The 26,332-nt window shown below is 37.7% G+C and overlaps 1 protein-coding gene across 3 annotated transcripts in view; it reads left to right on the forward strand.

Moving 5' to 3' along the window:
• The window catches only part of ABCC9 (ATP binding cassette subfamily C member 9), a 143,663-nt gene that overhangs the window by 76,067 nt on the left and 41,264 nt on the right, over positions 1–26,332 (forward strand). For all 3 annotated transcript variants that reach the window (XM_065887483.1, XM_065887482.1, XM_065887484.1), the window contains 7 exons: positions 7,080–7,217; positions 7,346–7,471; positions 11,653–11,749; positions 21,839–22,068; positions 22,900–23,048; positions 23,263–23,332; positions 25,695–25,852. In XM_065887483.1, coding sequence (XP_065743555.1) covers positions 7,080–7,217; positions 7,346–7,471; positions 11,653–11,749; positions 21,839–22,068; positions 22,900–23,048; positions 23,263–23,332; positions 25,695–25,852 — 968 coding nt within the window. The remainder of the gene's footprint in view (positions 1–7,079; positions 7,218–7,345; positions 7,472–11,652; positions 11,750–21,838; positions 22,069–22,899; positions 23,049–23,262; positions 23,333–25,694; positions 25,853–26,332) is intronic.

The following is a 26,332-nucleotide window of genomic DNA, read 5'->3' on the forward strand; positions in this document are numbered from 1 at the left end:
GAGGCTACCGGGTAGAAAAGGCTTCCTTGCCCTTTCCAGCTTCTAGAAGTTGCCCACATTTCTTGGCTCCCAGCTGCCTCCCTTCATCTTCAAAGCCGGCATCTCTGACCATTTTTACTACTCACTTCTCCCTCTCTTCACATCTGGGGAAGTTCTCAGCTTTCAAGGATTCATGTAATTAGCTTAGACCCATCAGGATAATCTTCCCATCTCAAGGTCTTTAATCTAAATCATATAGACATACCTTGGAGATATTGCAGGTTTGGTTCCAGATCATCATAGTAAAGCGAGCATCGCAGTAAAGTGCGAGTCATGTGATTTTTTGGGTTTCCCAGTGCATACAAAAGTTATGTTTACTATACTGTAATCTCTTAAGCGTGCAATAGCATTATGTCTAAAAAAACAATGTACATACCTTAATTAAAAAATACATCATTGATAAAACATGCTACCCATCATCTGAGCCTTCAGTAAGTGATAATCTTCTTGCACTAGTAACATCAAAGATCCTTGATCATAGATCACTGTAATATAATAATAATGAAAAAGTTTGAAAGTATTGTGAGAATTACCGAAATGTGACACAAAGACATGAGGCAAGCAAATGCTGTTGGAGAAATAGCGCCGATAGACTTGCTAGACGCAGGGTTGCCACAACTCTTCAATTTGTAAAAATACGCAACTCTGTAAAGCACAATAAAGTGAAATGCAATCAAACGAGGTATGTGTGTATCTGCAAAGTCCCATTTGCTATTAAGGTAACATAGTCACAAGTTCTGGGAATTAGAACATGGACATCTTTGGGGACCATTATTCTGCCTGCTGCGGATAGCTTTCATTATTGGAAAGTTATTATGTGATTGAAATCTGTGTATTTTCCATTAATTGATTCCCATTCTGCTTCTGCAGCAGCAAATATATTTCTTTTATATAGCCATAGTTCAATATTTTAATATTATTGTCATTACTTGCCTTAATTTACTTTTTTCTAGGCTAAGCAAGCTTAATATTTTTAATTCTTTGACAATAATATAATTTTTATAACTTTTTTTTACCTTTTCTTTTTTTTTTTTTTTTTTTTTTTTTTTTTTTTTTTTTTATGCGTTACGCGGGCCTCTCACTGTTGTGGCCTCTCCCGTTGCGGAGGACAGGCTCCGGACGCGCAGGCTCAGCGGCCATGGCTCACGGGCCCAGCCGCTCCGCGGCATGTGGGATCTTCCCAGACCGGGGCACGAACCCGTGTCCCCTGCATCGGCAGGCGGACTCTCAACCACTGCGCCACCAGGGAAGCCCTACCTTTTCTTAATTCTGGATGTAATAGTGTTTGTCAGGGTCCCTCTGAAAAAGCGTGTTCTAGATGCACTCTGATCAACTCAGATAATCTTAAAACTAATAGATCTGGGCTTCCCTGGTGGCGCAGTGGTTGAGAGTCCGCCTGCCGATGCAGGGGACACGGGTTCGTGCCCCGGTCCGGGAAGATCCCACATGCCGCGAAGCTGCTGGGCCCGTGAGCCACGGCTGCTGAGCCTGCGCGTCCGGAGCCTGTGCTCCGCAACGGGAGAGGCCACAACAGTGAGAGGCCTGTGTACTGCAAAAAAAAAAAAAAAAAAAAAAACAACAAAACTTATAGATCTTATGATCTAAATATTATAGTTTCTTAATTGTAGCCTAAAATTGAATAACGTTTTAGCAGCAACAGAATACTGTTGATGTGTTTTAACAGTTTCCCCCAAATGAAAATATCTTACACTTCCATGGACAAAGCACTTTGAATCGCAGTATCACCTCATTTGATTCTTATGACTGTGCTGCTAGGGTAGATGGTGTCCTCATGAGAAGTGAGGAAACTTATACAGAGAAAGGTCAAGTGCCTTACTCAAGGACTAATGACTGGTGAGTGATACAGTCTGGGCTAGAACTCCATGTCTTTTGAGTACTGTTTTTCTGATCAGCTAAGATTTTCTGGTATTTTTAAAAAGTATTACTCTCAAGTTACTACTTGTGTTGTCTTTTTCTTTCCTTTCCCTCTCTCGCCCCCTCCCTCTCTCCTTCCTTCCATCCTTCTTCCTTTCCATCCATCAATGTTTAGTGAATGTCATCAATACCATCTTACGTGCTGGGTAAAGGAAACAAAGTTTTCTCCTTTGTTATTCCTATCTTTAAGGATCTTACTTGTACAAATAATTAGTTAAGGTTTTACATTTTGCTCTGATCTCTAGTTAACTTTTATCAAATTAGCCTTTACACTGTATCAAAGCCATGTGAAACATCTTGATTATATATCAAACATATTAGTTATTTTTAAAGCTTTGTAGCATCTATAAATGTTCTGTATCAGTGAATATATTTTTAAGAGGTTATTTCCAAAAATGTGTCCATAAAGAGTATACTACTAAAACATTCATTGAATACAGGAAAGACTATATTAGTGAGAACTGTATATATGTATATAAAAATAAATAATATATTACTGAAAATGAAGAATTGACCATTCACTGATTTGGCCATTTGTCAAATTGTCTTGCACTCTTTAAAGAAAGTATCTCCCCAGAATGTTAATACACAAACTGAATCGTGAGAAATGATCAGCAATCCATCAAATCTAGATTATTATTAAGTTATATAAAAGGTTACATTTTACTGCAACACCAAGATGCCACATAATGAAGCCATGGTGACACATAATGAAGCCATATACATGATAGCAATCATTAAGGGCTTTTTATGACCTAGTCATGATTCTAAATACTTTAGGTACATGAACTCACTTCATCCTCACAATAACCGTATTAGGTTTGACATTGTTATTATTAATGTTACCTTTACTTATGCAATGATAATGTTGAGGCTTTGGGGGATAGTTTACCCAAGGTCACACAGATAGTATAGTGAAGCAAAGATACAGACCCAGGTGATCTAATTCCATAGCCTGTGTCCTTAACCACTGCACTCTTCCTCGTTAAGAGATTCCTGGAAGTCACTAAATTCTCACTGTGGTGCTTTAAAGGGTTTAGCACAGCTAATCACCACAGCTTTATTTATAAGAAAATAATAATAAAATAACGCTTTAAAAATATTTTACAGAGACTTTTACAACATTATTTGATCTTTGCAGCAAACCTATGTGCTCTCTGACAGGTCTTTTTATTATCCCCATTTTACAGATGAAGTGACTGAGTTTGAAAAATTGCCCAGTGTCAGAGATCTACTCTGTTAACTACTTTCAAATATGCAATACAGTATTATTAACTATAGTCGAAGTGCTGTACATTCTATCCCGAGGACATGTTTATCTTACAACTGGAAGTTTGTACCTTTTGACCACTTTCACCCATTTTCCCCAACCCCGCACCCACCACCTCTGGCAAACACCAATTTGTTTTCTGAATTTATGAGTTCACTTTTTTTTTTTTGAATTCCACATATAAGTGAAAGAATATAGTATCTGTTTTTCTCTGTTTGACTTATTTTACTTGGCATAATGCCATCACAAATGGCAGAATTTCCTACCTTTTTATGGATCTGTAATATTTCATATTGTCTTTACCCATTCATCCACTGATGGACATTTAGGTTGTTTCCATATCTTGGCTATTGTACATAATGCTATAATGAACATGGAAGTTCTTAATGAACATTGAGATAATGATTTCATTTCCTTTAAATAAATACCCAGAAGTGGAATTGCTGGATCATATGGTAGTTCTATTTTTAAAAATTTGAGTAACCTCCATACTTTTATTCCATGGTGGCTACACCAATTTACATTTCCAACAGTGCACAAGAGTTCCCTTTTCTCCACATTCTCACCAACATTGGTTATTTCTTGTCTTTTTGATAATAGCCTATCTAACAGATGAGAGGTGATATCTCATAGTTTGATTTGTATTTCCCAGATAATTAATGATATTGAGCATCTTTTCATGTACTTGTCGGCCATTTGTATGTCTTCTTTGGAAAAATACCTACTCAGATCCTCTGACCATTTTTAAATTGGATTGTTGGGGTCTTTTTGCTATTGAGTTGTATGAGTTCTGTATATATTTTGGATATTAACCACTTATCATATATATGATTTGCAAATATTTTATCCCATTTCATAAGTTGCCTTTTCATTTCGTTGATGGTTTCCTTTACTGTACAAAAACTTTTTAGTTTGATGTAGTCTCACTTGTTTATTTTTGCATTTGTTCCTTTTGTTTTTGGTATCAGAATCTTACAAAAGCATTGCCAAGACCAATGTCAGGGAGCTTATCCACTATGTTTTCTCCTAGGAGTTTTATCGTTTCAGGTCTTATGTTCGTGTCTTTGATTCATTTTGAGCTGATTTTTATGTGTGGTGTAAGACAGTAGTCCAAGTTCATTTTTCTTACATGTGGCTGTCCAGTTTTCCCAGCACCATTTATCAAAGAGACTATCCTTCCCCCATTGTATATTCTTGGCCCCTTTGTTGTAAATTAATTGACCATATGTGCATGAGTTTATTTCTGGGCTCTCTGTGCTGTTCCATTGATCTATGTGTCTGTTTTTATGCCAATAAGATAATGTTTTGTTTATGATAGCTTTGTAATACAGTTTGAAATCACAAAGTATGACACCTCCAGCTTTGTTATTCTTTCTCAAGATTGCTTTGAATATTAGGAGTCTTTTGTGGTTCTATACAAAGTTTGGAATTGTTTGATTCATTTCTGTGAAAAATGTCATTGGAATTTTGATAGGGATTGCATTGAACCTCTAGATCATTTTCGGTAGTATGGACAGTTTAACAATATTAATTTTTCCAATCCATGAGCACAAGATATCTTTCCATTTATTTGTGTTTTCTTCAGTTTCTTTCATCAGTGTCTTAGAGTTTTCAGTGCACAGGTCTTTTACCTCCTTGGTTAAACTTATTCCTTAGACATTTTATTCTTAAGTTTATTAAGTTTATTCCTTAGACATTTTATTCTTTTTGATGCAATTACAAATGGGGTTGTTTTCCTAATTTCTCTTTCTGATAGTTTGTTATTAGTGTATAGAAATGCAACTGATTTTTCTATATTGATTTTGTATCCTGCAACTTTATTGACCTCGTTCATTAGTTCTGTTAGTTTTTTGGTGAAATCTTTAGGATCTTCTATAGAAAAATGTCATCTGCAAATAGAGATAGTTTTACTTCTTCCTTTCCCATTTGGATGTCTTTTATTTCTTTTTCTTGACTAATTGCTCTGGCTAGGACTTCCAGTACTATGTTGAATAAAAGTAGTGAGAGTTGGCATTGTTCTTGATCTTAGAGGGACAGTTTTCAGCATTTTACCATTAAGTATGATGTTAGCTGTGGGCTTGTCATATATGACCTTTATTATGTTGAGGTATGTTCCCTCAATACCTACTTCATTCAGAATTTTTATCATGATTGAATGTTGAACTTTGACAAATGCTTTTTCTGCATCTATTGAGTTTATCATATGATTTTTATCCTTCATTTTATTATTGTGGTGTATCACATTGATTTGCAAATGTTGAACCATCCTTGCATCCCTGGAATAAATCCAACTTGATCATGGTGTTTGAATATTTTACTGACTGTTGAATTCAGTTTGTTAATATTTTGTTGAGAATTTTTGCATCTATGTTCATCAGAGACATTGATCTGTAATTTTCTTTTCTTGTGATGTCTTTATGCTAGCTTTGTAAAATGAGTTTGGAAGTGTTCTTTCCTCTTCTGTTTTCTGGAAAAGTTTGAGAAGGATTGGTATTAATTCTTCTTTAAATGTTTGGTTGAATTCACCACTGAAGCCATCTGTTCCTGGACTTTTGTTTGTTGGGCAGTGTTTTTTGATTACTGATTCAATTCCCTTACCAGTAATTGGTCTGTTCAGATTTTCTAATTCTTCACGATTCAGTTTCTGTAGGTGTTTGTTTCTAGGAATTTATCCATGTCATTTAGGTGTCCAGTCTGTAGGTATATCATTTTTCATAGTAGTCTTATGATCCCTTGTATTTGTGTGATATGAATTATAACATTGCCTTTTTCATTTATAATTTTATTTGAATCCTCTCATTTTTTTCTTGGTGAACCTAGCTAAAGGTTTATCCATTTTGTTTATCTTTGCAAAAAATCAGCTCCTAGTTTCATTGATCTTTTCTGTTGTCTTGTTAGTCTGGATTTTATATATTTCCACTCTGATCTCTGTTATTTCCTTCCTTCTACTAACTTTGGGCTTAGTTTGTTCTTTTTTTCTAGTTTTTTGAGGTGTAAAGTTAAGTTGTTTGTTTGAGGTCTTTCTTTTTTCTTAATATAGGCATTTATTGCTATAAAATTCTTTTAGAACTGCTTTTGCTGCATCCCATAAGTTTTGATATGTTGTGTTTCATTCATCTCAAGATAGTTTTTGATTCCCTCTTTTGATTTCCTCTTTGGCCCATTAGTTGTTCAGGAGCATGTTGTTTCATCTCCACATATTTGTGAATTTTTCAGGGGTGGAGTTTATGGCGAGAGTGTGTCTCAGACTTTCCTACTTATTTTGACGTTTTTTCTCAGTTGCTTAATGTGTCAGAATCATTCAACTAGTTTCTGGATTTCTTTCAGAGGGAATTGCTCCATATGTAGCTGTATATTCGGTGTGTCCATGGTAGGAGAGAAATTCAGGAGCCTCCTATGTTGCCATCTTGGTCTAGAGTCTACACCTATTTTTATTATTTAAACTTTATTGATAAAGTTTATTGATAAACTCCAGTTATCATTTCATTCAATTGATAAACTCCAATTATGATTTCATTCTTTGTTTTGGTGTTTTGTTATATGTTGTCGAGTAATGTTGGTTTTTGAACTTGGCTATTCTATACGTAAGAATTCAAACTACTTCGAATACTGTTATTTACTTTTTAAATTAGTTTTTAAGTGAAAGAGAAAATAAAAACTTCATTTTTAATTTAGTACCTTTTTTTGTAATTTAAAGTTATTCAGAGTCTGTTTATTATAAATAGGATTTGTGAGATAATTTGTCTTTAGTTATTTGTATTTCTGCTTTCTGGAGGATTTAGTTACAAAGAGAATATAAAAATTTTTCATCATCTCTCCATTTTACTTGTTGTAGGATGATCCATTTTCTGCCTTGGACATTCACTTGAGTGATCACTTAATGCAGGAAGGGATTTTGAAATTTCTCCAAGATGACAAGAGGACACTTGTTCTTGTCACTCACAAATTACAATATCTAACACATGCTGACTGGGTAAGAGTTTAAAAGAAGTTTCATTAATTTTTATTTTACAGTTATATAAATGCTTTCTGAGATAAAGATAATTCTCTTGGCCAATTAAGGATTTTTGTCACAATTCGTCTAATATGTGCTTTCCTTAGATCATAGCCATGAAAGATGGAAGTGTTCTAAGAGAAGGAACTTTGAAAGACATTCAAACCAAAGATGTTGAGCTTTATGAACACTGGAAAACACTTATGAATCGGCAAGATCAAGAACTAGAAAAGGTAATTGCTCAGAGTTCAGAGAAGTTCAGAGTTGAGTTCAGAAGAGTCAGAAATACAGTGCATAATTACTAAAAAAACTTTTAGAGAAATATTACCATTTAATGTTTGATGATATAATAGTCCTCACCTGAAATCTGAAATAATTGTATATTTATATATCATTAATTGATAGACTACTTTGAAACTAAAAAATTCTAGTGATATCTTTCGGATGACGTGTTGTCAGCCTTTTAGAGGAATTTTATTTGAATTGGAGGCATATTACAATCATATGTGTGTTTAAAACTTAAACTACTTGCTCAAGCATGCTATTTCCTCCTTTTATCTTATATTTCCTTAGGTATGTCTTATTTTCCTCACCTGTAATATGAGAGTATTTTCATTCACCATTTACAAATGGAAGGTTGTGGGCAAAACAAAATCTGAGATGGTTTTGAAAGAAGGAAGAGCTATGAGCTGTGGGTATAGTGGTAAAGCATGTCTGGGATAGAGTTGGGGGGTGAAGGAAGGTAATCAGAAGGAAATAACAATAAAGCTTTATATTTGGATAGTTTTTAAAGTCCACAAAGCCTTTTTACATGATCTCTGTTAATTCTCACAAAATAAGCAAAAAATATCAGAAATTAGTAAAGAAAATATGATCTCACTCTTACAAATGAGAAAACTGAGGCTCAGAGAGGCTAAGTAATTTGCCTAAAGTTGTACAGTACATATAATAAGTGGTACCAGTTGAATTTGAACCCAGGTCTCTACCCAATGTAATTCCAGTATAATGTAAGTATAACATTGAATGAAATGATAACAGAGTTGGAAACCAGATTGAGTATGATAAAAGAAGAATTCATGGTTGAGAGGTGAATTATAAATTGAATTAGTAAATTTTCAAAATGTTTTCTCTTGAGTTGGGACTAGGAAGTGTCTAGAATTCAGTAGTCCTGGCTAGGAATGAGCATTATAAAATGAAAATGCTTATATCAGCAAATTTCTGAAAAAATCAAGAAATTAAAATGTATTATTTCATAAAGGAAAAAGTGATCTATGTTTCAATAGCAAAAGGAAGATTAAAAGTCAGACAAACCATGGGATTGCTCTGTCTTCTGGAGCTTTGCCAAAGATCTCAAAAGTAAACTACAAACTTCTCAAAATATGGAAGAAAAGATATATGTAAAAGTCTTTAAGTAGACTAGGAAAAATCACAGAACCTTCGAAATGAGGATATTCATCAAAATATGACAATGTACAATTGGCAAGAGCTCACTTAAGAATTATGTGGTGGAGTGCTTGATTGTAAACTTACTGGGATGGTTCCAAATGACATTTTTTCAGTGGTCTAGATGCCAGGGACAAAAGAAAATGATGTAAGCTTAAGGAGTGGACCATTTATGGTTTACTTTGGAAAGAAGATCTGGAAAAACACAGAGAGAGAGAGAGAGTACGCTCTTGGCTTGATTTTATAGTAATACTGATTATTGAGCAAGCCAGGAAGAAAGTCCATTACATTGTGTTTAGAAATGAAGTGATCACTCAAGGTAGCCTAACTCTGTAATTAAAGACACATCACAGGGTTATAAATCAGCTGAGGGAAATATGGAGCAAGTTAAGGTGTGGAAAGGGCAAATCCAGTTGGGGGTTAACCAGTGGCCAGTAGAAGCCAGCACGAACCATGCACCTGCCCAGAATCCTCACCTGGGACTGGAGGGAGGTTACTGCCACCCAGAGAAGGGCAGGCTCCTGAAATTCATCTGAAGCCAGGGAGAGTCACACGGTGAGGAATAAGACCGCAACACCTTGGGGAAGTTTTCATAGAAACAGCTTCTGAATATGTTCTGTGGCAGGATGGGGTGTTTGCCTAGGACACTGGTTCTCAACCAGGGTCACTTTTGTCTTCCTGGGGACATTTGGCAACATCTAGAGACATGTTTAGTTGTCACAGTTGTGGAGCAGGTGCTACTGGAATCTAGTGGGTAGAGGACAGGGATGCTGTTAAACGTTCTACAGTGCACAGGGCAGTCCCCATGACAAGGAATTTTCTGACCCAAAATGTCAGTAGGTTGAGAAAGGCTGGCTTAGAGCCAGAGCAGATCAAGCAAGTGGACAAGGGAGTGAAACTAAAGAGCTCACAAAACATCCCATCTCAGGGCTTTAGACAGATCTGTCAGTTTAAGGGTTAAGGGATAAGGGAGAAAAAATATGTTAAAAGGATAGAAATGGCAGCTATGAAAAGGAGAAGTTTATAACACTTTTAGCTGATTTAAACATTATTAAAAAGTCTATCTTGGATGGCATCACCCATTGTCTTCATAATGTTATTAAACAAAATAAAGTAGCATCTTTGGACATTTCTTCCCCCAGCCTCCAACCCCCACCTTGACCTGACCCTTCACAGGCATCCAGTAAATATTTATTGGATGAATGAAACTAAATTTGTATTTACTTAATCCAGATATCAACACAATTTAAAATATTTAACCTCAAATGAGCTTAATATGAGCATTTACTCATAAGAAAAATGACTAAAGATTAAAGTCCCCAAGATGTTAAATCTTTTGTTCACACAGATTGGCGAGTTGAACAAGAACCAGATCTTCTGTTTTTCCATGAACAGGTTTATTTCATTTCGTTACACTATACACAAAGGATTAGGTCCTTTTTACTTTGGGGTTTTATTTACTCTCATGTACAAGCGTTGGTTTTCATATCGTTAGGCACAATTAAAAGCTAATGTAAATGTGATGAATTGGGAGATTGGGATTGACATATGTACACTAATATGTATAAAATAGATAACTAATAAGAACCTGATGTATAATAAAATAAAATTCAGAAAGAAAGCTAATGTAAAATTGTCTCTGAAAAAATACTATTCAAGAGACACTTTCGCTTTTACTTTTTTTTTAATTCGAGAACTTGGAAGCGACAGAGCCTTCTAGAATAGCAAGTCTCTTAAATCACACATGTTATATGAGGCCAAACAAACAAAAACAAAACAGGACCACTCTCTAGAGACTGATCACCAAAGAATTATTGGTTTATCAGTGTCACAACTGTGATTTTTTTTTTTATGTCAGCATGTACAGGAAGCTCTCAAATTACCATAGATTCGAAAAGTCTGTGGCTCAGTTATTTGGAGCTCAGAATGCATTTCCCCACAGAAACAGGGAGATGGTTAGTTTCCCAGACTGTCCTGCAGAAGCTGATTTAACCCACAGTGTAACTGAACTGATGCTACTAGTCCAGTTACGAAGCCAAGGGGGCGGAGTGTTGGAAGCAGAGAACTGGAGAAAACAAAATGCTTTTCCCTTTCTCAGCACAAGACAAGTCAGGAGCAACGCTTAAAAATTTGCAAAGTTTGTTTTTGCCATTTTTCTCTTCTTTCTGCTTATCTTCCCTTCCCGGGGCTTTCTCCTAAACTGCTAGGCAGCTGAATACCCTCCTTTCCCATTTGCTTAAAAATTACCCACCTTCCGGGCTTCCCTGGTGGCGCAGTGGTTGAGAGTCCGCCTGCCGATGCAGGGGACGCGGGTTCGTGCCCCGGTCAGGGAAGATCCCACATGCCGCGGAGCGGCTGGGCCCGTGAGCCATGGCCGCTGAGCCTACGCTTCTGGAGCCTGTGCTCCGCAACAGGAGAGGCCCGTGTACCGCAAAATTACCCACCTTCCTTCAATCTCTATTGAAGTCCCTTTCTTTTGTGCCGTTCCCTTAGTGAGATGCTCAGTCAGAAATTCATCTCGATTTAATAATTCATAATATTAGTGAATGACTGATAGTGCTTTAACCAATCCAGAAACACATGCATTTTTCAAAGAAGATATTTGTTAACATAGATGACTTTAGTTAGAAAAATTACAGGAGTACGTGAAAGTGACATAAAAGAGCAATGGTGGATCCAGGCTTTAAGGCTAGGGGAGGTGTCCCCCTGCCCCTGGGGTCAGCTCCATCACGTTTTTACTACTTTTCCTGGCTTCTTACCGCCCTACACCTCTGAGCTCTGAGACATTTTCCACAAACCTCAGGCATTACTCCTATGACAGGAGTTGCCCATCCATCTGTAGCGTGAACAGAGCCCAAGACCCAGAAAGGTAACTAAGGATTGGTTCTTCGTACGTGTGGATCACTGATTGATAAGTAGAACTTGACTGTGGCTGTGAGTTCCCTGAATGATAGCACAGTGTTTTCTGTAGGATATGGAAGCTGACCAAACAACTTTAGAGAGGAAAACGCTCCGAAGAGCCATGTATTCAAGAGAGGCAAAAGCACAACTGGAGGATGAAGACGAAGGTAGACCTTTTTTTATGTCTGACACATTCAAACGGGTAATAGGATGTGAGGGTCGTGCTTTAGCAAATGATGTGTGAATATGTCAGTGAGGAATGACTAGCCACTTTGCAGCAGGTGGAAAGACCAAATCAAATACATAAAACTGAAATGGAAAGAGTAGGAGTGAAGGAAAGGTGTATGCAATCAACCAACAAGCATCTTGAGCGACTTCCCACAGTGTGTCTTAGTATTTCTGTGTTGTGCGTGAGAGAGAGCTGACAGGACAGCAGGTCTAGACCACTGTTCAGATAAATTGGAAAGGTGTAGTATAATAAAATGTCCTTTGGAAATAAACAATAAATGGGGAATATGGAGAAAATACTGCTTTGAAAGACTTATACCTGAGTCAGTAAGTTCTTACGGGGTTTTCACGATAACACAGCAATGAAGACTAAGAGGATGAGAAAGCTGTTTGTTATGTTTCAGTTTTCTGGATCTAGTAAGGTATAGCAGGGAGAAAAGGTTTATGGGAAATTTGAGGAATAAGCTGAAATAGTTACATGACTTCGACATTTGTTGCCAAGAAGTTTGTAAGATAAACCACACTTAGGTCCATAGAGTAAATGCACTATACTTCATTTTTCCAACATGGTTTTTGCTGAAGACCACATTTCTACAAGCCAATTAAGAAAGAGAAAATTATAATTTCAAACTGAAGGACACCAAAATATGTTATCTTTACTCATCATATGATAATTATTGTGTTTCAATAAATACTCATTGGGCTTCCCTGGTGGCGCAGTGGTTGAGAGTCCGCCTGCCAATGCAGGGGACACGGGTTCGTGCCCCGGTCCAGGAGGATCCCACATGCCACGGAGCGGCTGGGCCCGTGAGCCACGGCCGCTGAGCCTGCGCGTCCGGAGCCTGTGCTCCACAACGGGAGAGGCCACAACAGTGAGAGGCCCGTGTACCGAAAAAAAAAAAAAATAAATACTCATTAAGTAAATAAATAAATGAATGAATAAATGAATTTTGTACTCCAGTTTCTTAGATTTAAGAATTTTTTTAAACATGTTTATTGGAGTATAATTGCTTTACAATGTTGTGTTAGTTTCTGCTGTATAACAAAGTGAATCAGCTATATGTGTACATATATCCCCATATCCCCTCCCTCTTGCATCTCCCTCCCAACCTCCCTATCCATCTAGGTGGTCACAAAGCACTGAGCTGGTGGTCATAAAGCACTGAGCTGATCTCCCCATACGATGCAGCTGCTTCCCACTAGCTATCTATTTTATATTTGGTAGTGTATATATATTTCAGTGATACTCTGCCAATTCATCCCAGCTTACCATTCCCCCTCCCTGTGTCCTCAAGTCCATTCTCTAAGTCTGCCTAAAGAATGGTTCATCAGAACCATTTTTTCTTTCTTTTTTTTTAGATTCCATATATATGTGTTAGCATATGGTATTTGTTTTTCTCTTTCTGACTTAATTCACTCTGTATGACAGACTCTAGGTCCATCCACCTCACCACAAATAACCCAATTTCTTTTCCTTTTATGGCTGAGTAATATTCCATTGTATATTTGTGCCACATCTTCTTAATCTATTCATCTATCGATGGACACTTAGGTTGGTTCCATGTCCTGGCTATTGTAAATAGTGCTGTAATGAGTATTGTGGTACATGACTCTTTTTGAATTATGGTTTTCTCAGGGTATATGCCCAGTAGTGGGATTGCTGGGTCATATGGTAGTTCTATTTTTAGTTTTCTAAGCCCCTCCATACTGTTCTCCATAGTGGTTGTATTAATTTACATTCCCACCAACAGTGCAAGAGGGTTCCCTTTTCTCCACACCCTCTCCAGCATTTATTGTTTGTAGATTTTTTGATGATGGCCATTCTGACTGGTGTGAGGTGATACCTCATTGTAGTTTTGATTTGCATTTCTCTAATGATTAGTGATGTTGAGCATCCTTTCATGTGTTTGTTGGCAATCTGTATATCTTCTTTGGAGAAATGTCTATTTAGGTCTTCTGCCCATTTTTGGGTTGAGTTGTTTGTTTTTTTGATATTGAGCTGAGTGAGCTGCTTGTATATTTTGGAGATTAATCCTTTGTCAGTTGCTTCATTTACAAATACTTTCTCCCATTCTGACGGTTGTCTTTTCATCTTGTTTATGGTTTCCTTTGCTGTGCAAAAGGTTTTAAGTTTCCTTAGGTCCCATTTGTTTATTTTTGATTTTATTTGCATTTCTCTAGGAGCTGGGTCAAAAAGGATCTTGCTGTTTTATGTCAAAGAGTGTTCTGCCTATGTTTTCCTCTAAGAGTTTTATAGTGTCTGGCCTTACATTTAGGTCTTTAATCCATTTTGAGTTTATTTTTGTGTATGGTGTTAGGGAGTGTTCTAATTTCATTCTTTCACATGTAGCTGTCCAGTTTTCCCAGCACAACTTATTGAAGAGGCTGTCTCTTCTCCATTGTATATTCTTGCCTCCTTTATCAAAGATAAGGTGACCATATGTGTGTGGGTTTATCTCTGGGCATTCTGTCCTGTTCCACTGATCTATATTTCTGGTTTTTGGCAGTACCATACTGTCTTGATTACTGTAGCTTTGTAGTATAGTCTGAAGTCCAGGAGCATGATTCCTCCAGCTCCATTTTTCTTTCTCAAGATTGCTTTGGCTGCTCGGGGTCTTTTGTGTTTCCCTACAAGTTGTGAAGTTTTTTGTTCTAGTTCTCTGAAAAATTACATTGGTAGTTTGATAGAGATTGCATTGAATCTGTAGATTGCTTTAGGAAGTATAGTCATTTTCACAATGTTCATTCTTCCAATCGAAGAACATGGTATGTCTCTCTATCTGTTTGTATCATCTTTGATTTCTTTCATCAGTGTCATTGTTTTCTGCATACAGGTCTTTTGTCTCCCTAGGTAGTTTATTCCTAGGTATTTTATTCTTTCTGTTGCAGTCATAAATGGGAGTGTTTCCTTAATTTCTCTTTCAGATTTTTCATCATTAGTGTATAGAAATGCAAGAGATTTCTGTGCATTAATTTTGTATCCTGCCACTTTACCAAATTCATTGATTAGCTCTAGTAGTTTTATGGTAGCATCTTTAGGATTCTCTATGTATAGTATCATGTCATCTGCAAACAATGACAATTTTACTTCTTTTCCAATTTGGATTCCTTTTATTTCTTTTTCTTCTCTGATTGCTGTAGCTAAAACTTCCAACACTATGTTGAATAATAGTGGTGAGAGTGGACAACCTTGTCTTCTTCCTGATCTTAGTGTAAATGGTTTCAGTTTTTCACCATTGAGAACGATGTTGGCTGTGGGTTTGTCATATATGGCCTTTATTATGTTGACGTAAGTTTCCTCGATGTGTACTTTCTGGAGAGCTTTTACCATAGTTGGGTGTTGAATTTTGTCGAAAGCTTTTTCTGCATCTATTGAGATTATCATATGGTTTTTATCCTTCAGTTTGTTAATATGGTGTATCACATTGATTGATTTGCGTATATTGAAGAATCCTCGCTTTCCTGGGATAAACCACACTTGATCATGGTGTATGATCCTTTTAATATGCTATTGGATTCTGTTTGCTAGCATTTTGTTGAGGATTTTTGCATCTATGTTCACCAGTGATATTGGTCTGTAGTTTTCTTTATTTTGACATCTTTGTCTGGTTTTGGTATCAGGGTGATGGTGACCAGGTAGAATGAGTTTGGGAGTGTTCCTCCTTCTGCTATATTTTGGGAGAGTTTGAGAAGGATAGGTGTTAGCTCTTCTCTAAATGTTTGATAGAATTCGCCTGTGAAGCCATCTGGTCCTGAGCTTTTGTTTCTTGGAAGATTTTTAATCATAGTTTCAATTTCAGTGCTTGTGATTTGTCTGCTTATATTTTCTATTTCTTCCTGGTTCAGTCTCAGAAGGTTGTGCTTTTCTAAGAATTTGTCCATTTCTTCCAGGTTGTCCATTTTATTGGCATAGAGTTGCTTGTAGTAATCTCTCATGATTCTTTGTATTTCTGCAGTGTCAGTTGTTACTTCTCCTTTTTCATTTCTAATTCAGTTGATTTGAGTCTTCTCCCTTTTTTTCTTGATGAGTCTGGCTAGTGGTTTATCAAATTTGTTCATCTTCTCAAAGAACCTGCTTTTAGTTTTATTGATCTTTGCTATTGTTTCCTTCATTTCTTTTTCCTTTATTTCTGCTCTGATCTTTATGATTTCTTTCCTTCTGCTAACTTTGGGGATTTTTTGTTCTTCTTTCTCTGATTGCTTTAGGTGTAAGGTTAGGTTGTTCATTTGAGATATTTCTTGTTTCTTGAGGTAGGATGGTATTGCTATAAACTTCCCGTTTAGAACTGCTTTTGCTGCATTCCGAATGTTTGGGGTCGTAGTGTTTTGATTTCCTCTTTGACTTCTTCAGTGATCTCTTGGTTATTTAGTAGTGTATTGTTTAGCCTCCATTTGTTTGTATTTTTTACAGTTTTTTTCCTGTAATTGATATCTAGTCTCATAGCACTGTGGTCAGAAAAGATACTTGATACAATTTCGATTTTCTTAAGTTTACCAAGGCTTGATTTGTGACCCAAGGTATGATCTATCCTGGATAATGTTCCATGAGCACTTGAGAAGAAAGTGTATTCTGTTGTTGTTGGATGGAATATCCTATAAATATGTTATGTCCATCTTGTTTAATATCATTTAAAGCTTGTGTTTCCTTATTTACTTTCATTTTGGTTGATCTGTCCATTGGTGAAAGTGGGGTGTTAAAGTCCCCTACTATCATTGTGTTACTGTCGATTTCCCCTTTTATGGCTGTTAGCACTTGCCTTATGTATTGAGGTGCTCCTATCTTGGGTGCATAAATATTTACAATTGTTATATCTTCTTCTTGGATTGATCCCTTGATCATTATGTAGTGTCCTTCTTTGTCTCTTGTAATAGTCTTTATTTTAAAGTCTATTTTGTCTGATATGAGAATTGCTACTTCAGCCTTCTTTTGATTTCCATTTGCAGGGAATATCTTTTTCCATCCCCTCACTTTCAGTCTGTTGTGTCCCTAGGTCTGAAGTGGTTCTCTTGTAGGCAGCATATATATGGGTCTTGTTTTTGTATCCATTCAGCCAGTCTATGTCTTCTGGTTGGAGCATTTAATCCATTTACATTTAAGGTAGTTATCGATATGTATGTTCCTATTCACATTTTCTTAATTGTTTGGTGTTTGTTATTGTAGGTCTTTTCCTTCTCTCATGTTTCCTGCCTAGAGAAGTTCCTTTAGCATTTGTGGTAAAGCTGGTTTGATGGTGCTGAATTCTCTTAGCCTTTGCTTGTCTGTAAAGGTTTTAATTTTTCTGTCAAATCTGAATGAGATCCTTGCTGGGTAGAGTAATCTTGGTTGTAGGTTTTTCCCTTTCAACACTTTAAATATGTCCTGCCACTCCCTTCTGGCTTTCAGAGTTTCTGCTGAATGATCAGCTGTTAACCTTATGGGGATTCCCTTGTATGTTATTTTTCCCTTGCTGCTTTTTATATTTTTTCTTTGTGTTTAATTTTTGGTAGTTTGATTAATAGTTGTTGCCATGTTTCTCCTTAGATTTATCCTGTATGGGACTCTCTGCACTACCTGGACTTGACTGACTATTTCCTTTCCCATGTTAGGGAAGTTTTCAACTATAATCTCTTCAAATATTTTCTCAGACCCTTTCTTTTTCTCTTCTTCTTTTGGGACCCCTATAATTCGAATGTTGGTACATTTAATGTTGTCCCAGAGGTCTCTGAGACTGTCCTCAATTCTTTTCATCCTTTTTTCTTTATTCTGCTCTGTGATAGTTATTTCCACTATTTTATCTTCCAGGTCACTTATCAGTTATTCTGCTATTGATCCCTTCTAGAGAATTTCTAATTTCATTTATTGTGTTGTTCATCATTGTTTGTTTGCTCTTTAGTTCTTCTAGGTCCTTGTTAAATATTTCTTGTATTTTCTTCATTCTTTTTCCAAGATTTTGGATCATCTTTACTGTCATTACTCTGAATTTTTTGGGGGGTAGAGTACCTATTTCCTCTTCGTTTGTTTGGTCTGGTGGGTTTTAACCTTGTTCCTTCATCTGCTGCATATTTCTGGCTTCCCATTTTGCTTAACTTACTGTGTTTAGGGTTAACACAGGCTGCAGGTTTGTAGTTCCTGTTGTTTTTGGTGTCTGCCCCCAGTGGGTAATGTTGGTTCAGTGGTTTGTGTAGGCTTCCCGGTGGAGGGGACTGGTGCCTGTGTTCCGGTGGGTGGGTCTGGATCTTGTCTTTCTGGTGGTCAGGTCCACGTCTGGTGGTGTGTTTTGGGGTGTCTGTGGACTTGTTATGATTTTAGGCAGCCTCTCTGCTAATGGGTGGGGTTGTGTTCCTGTCTTGCTTAGTTGTTTGGCATGGGATGTCCAGCACTGGAGCTTGCTGGCCATTGGGTGGAGCTGGGTCTCAGCATTGAGACAGAGACCTCTTAGAGAGCTCTCGCTGATTGATATTACGTGGGGCCTAGAGGTCTCTGGTAGTCCAATGTTCTGATTTCGGCTCTCCTACCTCAGAGACTCAGGCCTGACATCAGGCCAGATCACAAAGACCCTGTCAACCACACAGCTCAGAAGAAAAGGGAGAAAAAAAGAAAGAAAAATATAAAACAATTAAAGTTTTAAAAAATTATTAAAATAAAAAAGTAATTTAAAAAAAGAAGACGGCAACCAAACCAATAAACAAATCCACCAATGATAATAAGCGCTAAAAACTATACTAAGATAAGCATAAAGATCAGTAACTAGTCAGTTGCAGACAGCAAACCCCAAGTCTACAGTTGCTGCAACATCCACCACCTCAATTTTGGGATGATTCGTTGTCTATTCAGGTGTTCCACAGATGCAGGTACATCAAGTTGATTGTGGAGATTTAATCCGCTGCTCCTGAGGCTGCTGGGAGAGATTTCCCTTTCTCTTCTTTGTTTGCACAGCTCCCAGGGTTCAGCTTTGGTTTTGGCCCCACCTCTGCATGTAGGTCACCCTCAGGCATCTGTTCCCCACCCAGACAGGACAGGGTTAAGCCGGTGGCTGATTAGGGAGCTCTGGCTCACTCAGGCCGGAGGGAGGGAAGGGTACAGTAGTTATAATTGGAATGCGGGGCCGAGCCAGCAGCGGCAGAGGCCAGCGTGACTTTGTAACAGCCTGAGGCGCACTGTGTGTTCTCCCAGGGAAGTTGTCCCTGGATCAAGGGACCCTGGCAGTGGCAGGCTGCACAGGCTTCCGGTGGGAGGGGTGTGTGGATAGTGACCTGTGCTTGCACACAGTATTCTTGGTGGCTGCAGCAGCAGCATTAGCATTTCATGCCCACCTCTGGTGTCCGAGCTGATAGCCGTGGCTCACGCCTGTCTCTGGAGCTCGTTTAGGCGGTGCTCTGAATCCCCTCTCCTTGTGCACCCCGAAACAATGGTCTCTTGACTCTTAGGCAGGTCCAGGCTTTTCCTAGGACTCCCTCCCGGCTAGCCGTGGTGCACTCGCCCCCTTCAGGCTGTGTTCATGCAGCCACCCCCAGTCCTCTCCCTGAGATCTGACCTCCACAGCCAGAGCCTCAGCTCCCAGCCCCCACCCGCCCTGGTGGGTGAGCAGACCAGCCTCTTGGGCTGGTGAGTGCCGGTCGGCACCGATCCTCTGTGTGGGAATCTCTCCGCTTTGCCCTCCGCACCCCTGTTGCTGCGCTCTCCTCCGTGGCTCCGAAGTTTCTACTCCCCACACCCTGTCTCCGCCAGTGAAAGGGTTCCTAGTATGTGGAAACCTTTCCTCCTTCTCAGTTCCCTCCCAGAGGTGCAGGTCCCATCCCTATTCTCTTGTCTCTGTTTTTTCTTTTGCCCTACCCAGGTACGTGGGGATTTTCTTGCCTTTCGGGAAGTCTGAGGTCTTCTGCCAGCGTTCAGTGGGTGTTCTGCAGGAGCTGTTCCACATGTAGATGTATTTCTGATGTATTTGTGAGGAGGAAGGTGATCTCCATGTCTTACTCCTCCGCCATCTTGAAGGTCTCCCCTAAGAAAGTTTTAGAAGAATGTTTGGGGACTTCTCTGGCGGTCAGGTGGTTAGGACTCAGCGCTTTCACTGCCATGGCCCTGGAATTCAATCCCTGGTCAGGGAGCTAAGATCCAGCAAGCCACATGCCATGGCCACAAAACCAAAAGCAAAAACAAACAAACAAACAAAAAGAATGTCTGGTGCTGTAAACAGACAGCCTCTAGAATTGCATTTACTCTCTCCAGTATTTCAGTAGTAAATATAGCATTTGAGAGGCTGACTCTGCCCTGGGCTTGCTGTGTTAATCCATTTCGTCAGGTATAAAATAAGATAATAATACTTTTCTTACAGAGTAGAAGGAAATAATTTATATCCAAGAGTCCAGTATGGTGCATATTACCTAGTAGATTGCTCCTCCTGGTGCTGTCAGTATGTCTGTTCAAGCCACCAGGAAGGGAAAAAAGAAAGTAGCTGCCCATATTTTTTTCTACTGCTAAACATTGGCCAGTTCATCATCTGGACAGATTAGGTTCTGGGGAAGTGAAGAAATGCTGTCTTAACTGGGCAGCTATAGGCAAGCTGAAATTTCAGTTAATATGGAAACAGAGAATAGATATTGAGGAAACACAGTCTGCAAGTGTCTACCCCTTTAATCATGCAAATTTTGAATCCTGTTCTCACACATTGGACCCATCCTTACCAAAGGGTAGACTATCTGAGACCTGTTCATTTTTTGTATCCAGCTTAAATATTAGGATCCTTGGTGATGCTCAGTCTTCCCATCATATCCACACTTAGATCTCTGTTGTCTGATAACCTATAAACCAAATTATCTATCGTTCCTACCCACAGCCTGATCACTATACGGTAGTGGAGTACATACAGGATGACTGCAGTGAAAACTGCCTTTGGGAAAAGAAAGAATGGGAAATCCACAACAGTCACTAGACCATACGAATGATCAAATTTTGCTGCTCAGGAAATACCAAAATTCCCTGTCCTTGTAATGGAGTATGTTCTTAAGATAACCATCTAGAAGTTTCCAGGTGGCTTAAAGAGCTGAGAGGACATCCCTGCACATTGTCCTCTGTCCCCTGGCTTTGCCTTCTGGAAGGTTTCTTTTTGCCCATGCTCCTCCATGACCACATTTAAAACTAGCCATAGAGATAATGGATTATTCCCTCTTGAGCTTTGCACAAATTTCAGAGACTGTCTCCTCCTGGTGCAGTTTTACAAATTCAGAAATGCAGAGTTCAAAAAATTATAAATATTTGCAGGCCTGTCATGTAGTGTTCTTGGCAACACCGTTCCTTCAATAACTTAGTGAACTTCTAGTCTATATTTCTAGTTAGTTTGATGTGTAATAAATCAGCAAATTAACTCATCCAGACATAGATTTTATGTTTATTTTTTCATTCACTCATTCTTTCATTTATTTATTCATTTTCACATATTTTTTAACTTATTTTTTATTGAGGTGACATTGGTTTATAACATTATGTAAGTTTCATGTGTACAACATTATATTTCTACTTCTGTAGACCCTACAGCATGCTCACCACCAAAACAGTTGATCCCCTTTACCCATTCCATCCCCCTCCCCCGCCCCTTTCTCTTCTGGTAACCACTACTCTGTTCTCTGTATCCATGTGTGTTTTTGTGTGGTTTGAGTTGTTCATTTATTTTGGTTTTTTTGGTTCTTTTTAAAATTATACATATGAGTGAAATTATACAGTATTTGTCTTTATCTGTCTGACTTGTTTCACTTAGCATAATACCCTCATCAAGATCCATCCATGTTGTCACATATGGCAACATTTCATCTTTTTCATGGCTGAGAATTATTGCATTGTATATATACACCACATCTTCTTTATCCATTCATCTGTTGATAGGCACTCATCTACTTTTTAAATGAAGTTTTTCCCTGCTAAAAGCATTTTCAATTTCTAAGACTAATATTTGTATTTCTATAAATTTGATGGAAGTTTGTGTGTAGAGGGTGGATAATACAAATTCTATCTTCCCATTGCCTGTCAGAAGATTTAAAAAGTGTTTTGTATGCAGAGGAAGAGGAGGAGGAAGATGAGGATGATAACATGTCCACTGTAATGAGGCTGAGGACTAAAATGCCATGGAAGACCTGTTGGCGGTACCTCACCTCTGGAGGATTCTTCTTGCTCTTCCTGATGATTTTCTCTAAGCTTTTGAAGCATTCCGTCATTGTAGCTATAGACTACTGGCTGGCCACATGGACCTCAGAGTACAGTATAAACAATACTGGAAAAGCTGATCAGGTACAGTGAAATGTTGAGATTAACGGTGATAGCCTTTTATCTAGTTAGATACAAATACTCTATACGTCACAGGAATTTTGTGGTGTTTTTTTGTTTTGTTTTTAACTTATTTTATTGAAGTGTAGTTGATTTACAATGTGTTCATTTCTGCTGTACAGCAAAGTGATTCCGTTGTATATATATATGTATATTCTTTTTCATTTTCTTTTCCATTATGGTTTATCACAGGATAATAAATATAGTTCCCTGTGCTATACAGTAGGACCTTGTTGTTTATCTATTCTCTATATAATAGTTTGCATCTGCTAATCCCCAAATCCCAATCCATACCTACCCCACCCTCCTCCTCCTTGGCAACCACAGGTCTGTTGTCTATGTCTGTCACAGGACTTTTGTAATGATTCAATAAGTTAATTAGAGCAGGACCTGAAATATATCATAAGAAGCATTTAAAGATAATGCTTGGATTTGGATTCAAGGGAGTTATACACATGGTATATGTGTTTATGCATAATATACACACTGGGCTTCTGTTGTTGTTCTGATGGTATTTGATTTTAACCAGTGAATTAGCTGGTCATTCTGAGATTAGGGATAGCAAGAATGAGCTTTGTGATGTAAAACGTCACGAATATTTCAAACCAGAAAACAGACTCTAAGCCTTCATCTGCCCTTAGGCAAACCTTAAAGGAAGGTGAAGGAGTCTCCAAGAACTACACTCCTTCCACTGTCTAAATTGATGCAAGATAATGAAGTTGATATTGCCAGACTTTGATGTTGGGTGTCAGTTGATAATTTCTTATGTGCTTTCTTGTGTTGGCTGCTTTTTAGACCTACTATGTGGCTGGATTTAGCATACTCTGTGGAGCAGGTATTTTCCTCTGCCTTGTTACATCTCTCACTGTGGAATGGATGGGTGTCACAGCTGCCAAAAATCTTCACCACAATCTCCTCAATAAGATCATTCTTGGACCAATAAGGTAAAAAAAGTAGTTATTTACTTTACTCCCACACAGAAAATCATAAAAACATGCATTTTTCAGTGGAAGTGAAATGTGAAATTTTAAAGAATTTATTCAGTCTTTCAACAGATCAGTAGGGATCTTCTCACGTTTATGACCCCAAAATGACTGTTAGCAGTGTTTAGGTTCCAGATAATTTAGTATTATACATTCCAATCTGTTCATTCCCTAGATTCTTTGATACCACACCACTGGGACTGATTCTCAATCGCTTTTCAGCTGATACAAATATCATTGATCAGGTGAGTGCCCGAGTTACTTCCAAGTTCAAAAATAAATTTCTCAGTGTAAGCTAAATAACATTTTAAGATAAATCATGATTCCTGTTAACAACAGAGGATTTCTAAAACTTCAGTGAAAGCCTGTTTGCATTCATATCGATATTACATATATGCATAAATGATTTCTGGAATAAAATCTTAAAGGAAAACCTTAATTCAAAGAAATTTATGCATGTGGAAGAGGATACTTAGAGAATCAGCATGAAATAAAGAGAAATAGCAAAGAATGAACATTAAAATTTTTTATGTAAAAAGAAGTGATTTTGATCAGTGTTGTATCTCCATTCGCGATGGAGGTGTTGTAAAGTTCTTAAAGCTTAGTATTAACACAGAGTGTCTCCCAGAAGTAAAGAATGGAATACCAAGCTGTCTTAGATGTCCTTTACTTTTGTTAGATTGGCTCTTGAATGAGAGAAACTTTAGATGGTGTGATATCTTAAGGAATATTTCAAGGTTGCCCAGTTTAGCCTTAGGTCCTTCGGCTCTAGAAGTTTGTCCTGAAGTTAAAGACCTCAAACTCCGAAATTGGATCACCTCATGAACCGACTCCTTAGGGTGACTGAACATAGACTTGGCAAATCCAGCCCTTTCCTTTTCTGATTTTCTAGAGTGGCCTTAAGAACACCTAAATTGCCATCAATTTAGTAAAAGAAGGGTGCATGCAGCTGACTAAAATGTATGCTGAAAAATTTTGATGTTTTCACAATATTGGTGTCAGGTCATGCTACACCTAAAACACTTCCTAAGAAACACATATTGGAAAAGAGACAGAACACTCCTTATTTGGAAGATGATGTTATTGCTACCTAGAGAGTCCAAAACAGTCAATACAATAGAGAACCAACTAGAAAGTTAAGCAGAATATCTACATAACACATACGATGTAAAAGTCAGTAACTTTCTCTACACCAATTAAAAATTATGTGAAAAATAAATTTCACTTATAATAACAACAAAAACTATGAAAAGAAAAATAAACATAATATGAAGAAAAGTGATCCAACAATCTGAAAATCATAAAAATCATATATATATATATATAAAATTTCCCTATCAGATACCTAAAAAATACTATAAAATCAAAACACTCTGATGGTCACAGAAAACAAGCAGATCAAAAGAACAAAGTGGAAAACTCAAAGACACCAGTATATCTTGAATCAGTAAGAAAAAGAATATTTTTTCAGTAAAGGGTGTTGGGACAATTAACTACCTATAAAATACAAAGCAAATTCCCATGTAATAAAGAGGGCCATCTAAAAACACAAAACTATAAAATAAAATGTAAGAGAGTAGTTTTAGAATTTTGGGTGGGAAAGGTCTTTATAAGTAAGACACAAAACTCAGAAAAAATAAGAGAAAAGGCCAACAGAAATGACTCTAAAATTTTAAACTTCTATTGAGCCAAAAGCATCAGAGACGTACTTAAAATGTAGTAGATTCATTGGGAGAAGAACTGGCGACCTATGTAAAGAAAGAGGATAAACATCCATGATACATAAAGGGCATCTAAAAATCGATAAGGAAGATAAACAATCCAATGAAAAATGTGCAAAGAATATGAGCAAGCAATTAAATTAATAGAGGAATAGCTAAATACGTTTTTTAATGCTATGCAGCTGTTAAAAAGAAATAGATTTGTGTATAGTGGCATGGAAAGGTTTACAATCCATCTTGTTCAGTGCAAATGGACAAATAAGGTTTAGAGTATAGTGCTATTTGTATAAAATCCCACAAGATAAATAGGTAGATAGGTAAATAACTGACCAAAGATAAGTAGATAGGTTGATGGATAAACAATGGGAAGTGAGTGAAGTTGAAGGAGAGATGAATTGCTTATAATGAAAATGTTTGTATACTACTTTTGGAACTAATTATATAACTATGTTAATATAAAATTCATGATTTGAGGGCTTCCCTGGTGGCACAGTGGTTAGGAATCCGCCTGCCAATGCAGGGGACACGGGTTTGAGCCCTGGTCCGGGTGGATCCCACATGCCGCGGAGCAACTAGGCCCGTGTGCCAAACTGCTGAGCCTGCGCCCTAGAGCCCGTGAGCCACAGCTACTGAGCCCGCGTGCCTGGAGCCTGTGCTCCGCAGCAAGAGAAGCCACTGCAAGCCCGCGCACCGCAACAAAGAGTGGCCCCCGCTCGCCGCAACAAGAGAGGGCCCGAGTGCGGCAGCGAAGACCCAATGCAGCCAAAAATAAATAAATAAAATAAATAAATTTATAAAAAATAAAAATAAATTAATGATTTGTTGCCTTATAACCAATGTTTTATTTTAGCTAAAACATTTTCCTTTCAAACCACCTTTTTAACAGCATATCCCTCCAACTTTGGAATCTCTAACTCGCTCAACACTGCTCTGCGTGTCTGCCATTGGCATGATTTCTTATGCTACCCCTGTGTTCCTGGTTGCACTTGTGCCTCTTGGGGTCGCCTTTTATTTTATCCAGAAATACTTCCGAGTGGCGTCTAAGTAAGTAAAATAATACACTATTCATCTTCAAAAGCCCATGTATTTGATTGTGATCCAGATTGGCTGTAACATTTTTCAAGATAAGGTATGGAATTTGGAAATGAAATCTAATTTAACTAGATGAAACCTATCCTGATACTATGTTTCATTTGAAGAGATATTTTGTTTCTGTAATTGGTTATCTAAGCCTTACATAGTTCTGGAATTATATTAACAAGTGGATTGAGCCCAATTTTTCATTCCATGGTCCTTTTTCTGAACATGGCATTGACAGAAAACTTATGAAATCAAATATAGTCCCAAAGGATAAGTGATTTAATATTGTTATATTCCACAAGGGGGGAGGAAAAAAAGTAAAATATTTTCAAATGAGTAAAATGCACTCCATAAAAGATTAGTAGAAGTAAAAAGAGGTTAAAGAGATAAATCAGAGTGATAACTATAAAAGTGGAGAATCTTGAATGTCTGGTAGGAGTGCTG

This window comes from Phocoena phocoena, chromosome 11 (genome assembly GCF_963924675.1).
Source record: "Phocoena phocoena chromosome 11, mPhoPho1.1, whole genome shotgun sequence".
Taxonomy (NCBI): Eukaryota; Metazoa; Chordata; class Mammalia; order Artiodactyla; family Phocoenidae; genus Phocoena; species Phocoena phocoena.